Below are 5313 nucleotides of genomic sequence, written 5' to 3'. Positions count from 1 at the left end.
AAGAGTGCTACCTGCTGAAACCTCCTGAAATAATGTAGTTTGTGACATGGTTGTAGGAAGTTGTAATCCTTTCTGCAAAACGAGATCCACTTTTTAACATGATCAAAATTCAACAAAATAAAACAATAAACATAAAATTACCCCACAAAAGAAGAATTTAAGTAAAGAAGAATTGAACCTGGAATTCTACTACTGTCAATTTATTGTTCCTGGCATATAGTAAGGGCTCAAAAAATGTTTGCTGAATGAATTCTAATAGTACTATTCATAAGTTGTCTGAAAAATCCTACAGTCACCTTATTTAGAACCAAAGCAAGCAGGCTTGTATCTTCTTAACATACATAATACTATTAACCGAATCTTCTCCAACTCACACAATACTCTGTCTTTTTAAACTAGACTGGGAGTTCTTTGAAAGTACAAAGTTTTCATAGCTCTTTCTAGCCCTAAGCCTACGCAGTGCTGTAGGACTTAATTCATTCAATACTACTGCTAGGCTGTTCTAGACACTAGATATAAAAGTCCCATATAAGTGGAGCTTATACTGTACTGGAGAAGTGTATCAACCAATAAATGCATACGGCTAGTGGCGAATGCTATGAAGAAAAATGGGGGGTAAAGAGAATCTGAGGAGAAAGGTGCATTTAAATAGGAAGTTCAGCAAAATCCTCCCTTAAGAGGCGACTGTGAGCTGATAAGCAGTCCATAAATGCTGTACCTGCAGTATCCAAATGAATTAAATCTTTGTGTGACGGATGGTACAAGGCAAAGAGCTAAAAAAACTCAGCATCATCTGGTCTGGCTCTGCCAAAGAGCCAGAAGTGTTTCCACACTGTCAATCTGCGCAAATGCAGAGATACAGGTACGGAATTTCTGTTCGATTCACTACTTAAACACGGACTGTGGAATGAGCGAATTTTTTGCCCAGCTCACATGCTCAGGATTCAGAGAGGCTTGACAGCCTGCCGGTTACCTCGGAGATCGCCCTGTTCGGGTGTCTTGACGGTATCCGGCACCTGGCGGCCGAGCCCCGGCTTTCGGGCTTCACTTCCACTGCGCCCGCAGCCCCCGGACCGCCGCGTCCGTCCACACTCACCTATGGGCTTGTCCAACCTCATGAGGCGCAGGTAGGGCTGCAGAGGGCGGGGTGCCGAGTTCACGATCGCCGCCGCAGGCAGGCTCGGCCGCCGCTCGAGCGGACCCCGCCCGGCTGAGGGCCGCCAGTCTCCCGCGTGGAGCCCACGGGCCGCGTGCGGCAAGGTGAGGGAGCGGCCGCGCGAGCCCCACAGCCACACCTGCGTCCCTGCCCGCAGGCCCTGCACGAGCCCCGTACCCGACGCGCCCAGCATGGCGCTCCGGAGAGCGCGGACCCGCGGGGGCCTGACGTCATTCCCGAGCGTCCGGTCACAGGCAGGCATGCGCAGTGACGTCACAGGATGACCGGGTGGTCGGAGCTTTTCGAGTAATGTGAAACGGGAAGGATTGCGGGCAACTTGACCTGTAAGGGAGTTCTTCAGGTAAAGGAGTTCCTATTATCAAAATACGTAGCAGTTGTAACAGGAAAACAAAAAACAAACAAAAAAAACACCGAGAAAAACTTACTGAACCCAAAATACTGATTTGAGTTGTTTCCTTTTTAAAGCTAAAAGGGCACCAAGCGGCCAAATCCGAGAATGTACATTAAAATCGTACTCCGAGTTAACAGACATGCATTACACAAGTGAAAACCTTAAACTAGATTATCAATTCAAAGCAGTTCGTATAATCCAGAGGCAGCGAGTGTGTGGGATGCTATGAGCCTGTAGCTAGAATATCTGATCGAAGGGGTTAATCATAGCCAACTAATGGATAGCGCTCTGTGCCAGGCACGGTTACAGGCACTTTACATGTATTATCCCATTTAATCACTTACTGACTGACTGTGGGCAAGTCTCTCATTTGAATTTGAGTATTCTAGGGAATTGAGTTAGTCTTTCAGCACCTTTCTTTAAAACCTCAACAGTGATTCTGTGATATCTTGTCTCCAGTGGTGGTGGCAACGGGGTGGTCCTTAATAAATTTACAAAAGTAGCTCACAGCCTGTTCAGTTGTAGACAGAGGAATCAAGGCCCTGGGAAATTTCGTTTTATATTTGTAAAGGAAAACACACACTTCCTCCTGTCCGCGTTTGCTCTCAGTATTCTACCACAACACTACTTGGCTTGTGACACCAGACGTGTGGATTTTCCACACATCAAGAAACTCTGCGACCCCTGAGTGTCCTATAACTTTACTCAATTCTGTCACTATCTATCTGGAGTTTGCATCAGAGCCCAGAGGTTGCAGGCTCAGTTCTGTAAGCTTGCTGACCCCCACTTCAGAAGCCCATCACAGGTCCAGCTTATTGGGGCTTCCCTGGTGGCACAGTCGTTAGGAATCCGCCTGCCAATGCAGGGGACACAGGTTTGAGCCCTGGCCCGGGAAGATCCCATGTGCTGTGGAGCAACTAAGCCCGTGTGCCACAACTACTGAGCCTGTGCTCTAGAGCCCGTGAGCCACAACTACTGAGCCTGTGTGCTGCAACTACTGAAGCCTATGCGCCTAGAGCCTGTGCTCCGCAACAAGAGAAGCCACCATAATGAGAAGCCCACGTACCGCAAAAAAAAAAAAAAAAAAAAAAAAATCTCCATGTCAAAGAGACACATTTTGGGGTGACAAATTTTTGCTTCCCTACACTGGCTATAGATCAGAGGTTCCCAAGACCCCTTCCTTGGGTTTGATTAATTTGCCAGTGTGACTCACAGAACTTAGGAAAACATTTCACTTACCTAATTATCAGTTTTTTATAAAAGGACATAACTCAGGAACAGTCAGATTGAGCAGATAAATAGGGCAAGGTATGTGGGAAAGAGCACAGAGCTTCCATGCCTTTTCTATACATGCACCACTCTCCCCTCACCTCCGCTTATTTCCCAACCCTGAAGCTCTCTGAACCCTGTCCTTCTGGGGTTTTATGGAGACATCATTACATAGGCATGATGTATGAAATCATTGGCCATTGGTGATTGAACTCAATCTCTAGTCCTTCTCCCCTCCCTGGAGATCTGAGTGGGGCTAAAAGTTCCAACCCACTAATCAGGTTGTTGGTTCCTCTGGCAACCAGCCCCCATTCTTTGGGACTTTACAAAAGTCCCCTCATTAGTATAAACTCTGGTGCGCTCAAAGGGGGCTCCTTATGAATGAGAAAAGACACCACTCAGGAAATTCCAAGGGTTTTAGGAACTTTGTGCCAGGAACTAGAGACAAAAACTAAATATTTTTCTTATATGGCAATATTATATAAATATACAAATATTCATAAATATATATCCATATATAAATGTTATATATACATACATATGTATATGTATATAGGAGTCAGAAGGGGACTTAAAGGTATAGCAATTCTAGTCCTAATAGAAACTTTCCCTGCATAAACTTCTTCCTTTCTTAAAGTAACAGACAGACTAACAGGCAGATGTTTTCAATCAGGTCCCTAGACTCAGCTTAGGATATTTTATGTGAAAATAAGAGACGTGCTCCAAGGCTGAGACAGAGCAGTAGCATCCTGAAGCTTACTTGTTCCAGCTGACTTTGCAACTTACTCTTTCAGAAGTTGGAAACAGATGAGCTCACTTTTAAGGACACAGAACTGGAGGGCAGTGATAAACAGTAACCCAGAGACACCACTCTTCTGCAGCCAAAACAAATAGACTCACATCAGATAAGCACTTCAGTTAAAGATTTGTATGCCTGCCTCTGGGGATGTGGAAAGTTCTAAAGTGGCAGCCCTTGCTGATCCAGCCTTCTGGCATGGACTTTTCCTACTTATCCTCCCCCAGTTATAAACATTACAGTATTTTTCTGGTTGGGATCTGCTACAGAGAGGCAGGAATTCTTGCAACCCTGATTCAAGGGAGGACTATAAAGAGCTCCTGAGGCTGCATTGGCCTTAGGATAAGAGTACTCTTTGGGGATATGGGTCTTCATAGGATGTCTTGTGTGGCTGGGGGACAGGTAAGAGGTTTAGGCCAAGGGTCAGCATTGTTGGAGGGGGTCTCCTGATCACACAGCCATCCTCCTCCATATGTTTGTTAAATTAATTAAACGAGGAGAACGTTAGACTGATGTGATTCTATGCTGTGGCAGCCTAAATAAGCAAACCCAAATCTAAGTTTGTAACTGCCTCAAGGTTAGGAAATCAGAGTGCTAAGGAAAACTAGTCACAAATAGCCAACTAGGCTTTAAGCTATAGCCAATCAAATAATTTCTTTTACTTTGCTTCACACTTTCTTCATATATCTTTTCCCTGGCTCCTGTCTGAGGTGTGTTCCTAACCATTTCCAGTTTGGTTCTGGACCGTTTGAATAGATAAATGTTCAAATAAACTCTTAAATAAACTCAGTTTACCTTTTAACAGTTTCGATGTCTTTTCATCTGGATTCTCAAACTCAACAAAGACATCTCAGACTTAAATTCAGTAGACATTGCCTTGGCCTTTGGAACAATGTGTTTCTGTAGGCATATCAAACACTTAAATTGTCCCCAAAGTAGAAATTATCTATGTGATGTGATTCTTAGTTATACTTCTTAGAAGCATGTCAGTGTGTATTTCTATAGATTTGAGGGAAATATCCCACCTTTTCCTTAGCTTTTCATCATTTTAAGGAGATTTAAATGAGGAATAAGAATAGTGTATGTGGTCCTATCTCTGATGAATGGAACTCAGGGGAGACACAGAGAAAACATGAACTTCCAGAGTAGCCAGACCTTGCTCTGCAGCTTGATGCAGAAATACTAGTCCTAGACCTTGTCCTGCCATTGTCACCCTCAATGGGAGTGCCTCTTCTAGCTGGGAGCTGGGCCTCTGGAGCTGGGCCTCTTCTAGCTCCCTTGGTGGGCTCATTACTGTAGAGCAATCATCAGACTTGCCATCAGAGTGCTTTTTGTGCTTGGTGGGGAAAAGAGCCTTGGAACTGGATTTTGTGGGGAGCTGCAGATGAAGGCTAAGTTTCTGAGTCTGTTATTTTGTTTGAGCATACTCTCTAACCTGAAACTTAAATGAGAACAGCATCTGCCCATAACCACTGCCATGACTTTTGGAATTGTAGACAGTCCTCCTGAAACTGATAGATGTGGTATCAGGGGGCTCTGAAGAGCCCAGTCCTTGATGTTTCAATGCAGAAAGAATTCAGCAAGAGGCAAAGTGAGAGATAAGTGATTTATTAGAATATGATGCTTGTGAGGCTTACAAGCGGGCGGGCGAGAGGGTGCCACACCCCGAGAACTTAGTGG

General features: G+C 44.7%; 1 protein-coding gene across 1 annotated transcript in view; it reads right to left on the bottom strand.

The window, feature by feature from the left end:
- The window catches only part of COQ2 (coenzyme Q2, polyprenyltransferase), a 17768-nt gene extending 16419 nt beyond the window's left edge, over nt 1–1349 (bottom strand). Inside the window, exon 1 of the mRNA XM_007447531.1 lies at nt 1097–1349. Coding sequence (XP_007447593.1) covers nt 1097–1349 — 253 coding nt within the window. The remainder of the gene's footprint in view (nt 1–1096) is intronic.
- Between the last annotated feature and the right edge of the window lie 3964 nt (nt 1350–5313).

Source organism: Lipotes vexillifer, unplaced genomic scaffold (assembly GCF_000442215.2).
Source record: "Lipotes vexillifer unplaced genomic scaffold, Lipotes_vexillifer_v1.1 scaffold272, whole genome shotgun sequence".
NCBI classification, from domain to species: Eukaryota; Metazoa; Chordata; class Mammalia; order Artiodactyla; family Lipotidae; genus Lipotes; species Lipotes vexillifer.
This window is presented reverse-complemented; position numbering and strand designations above follow the sequence as displayed.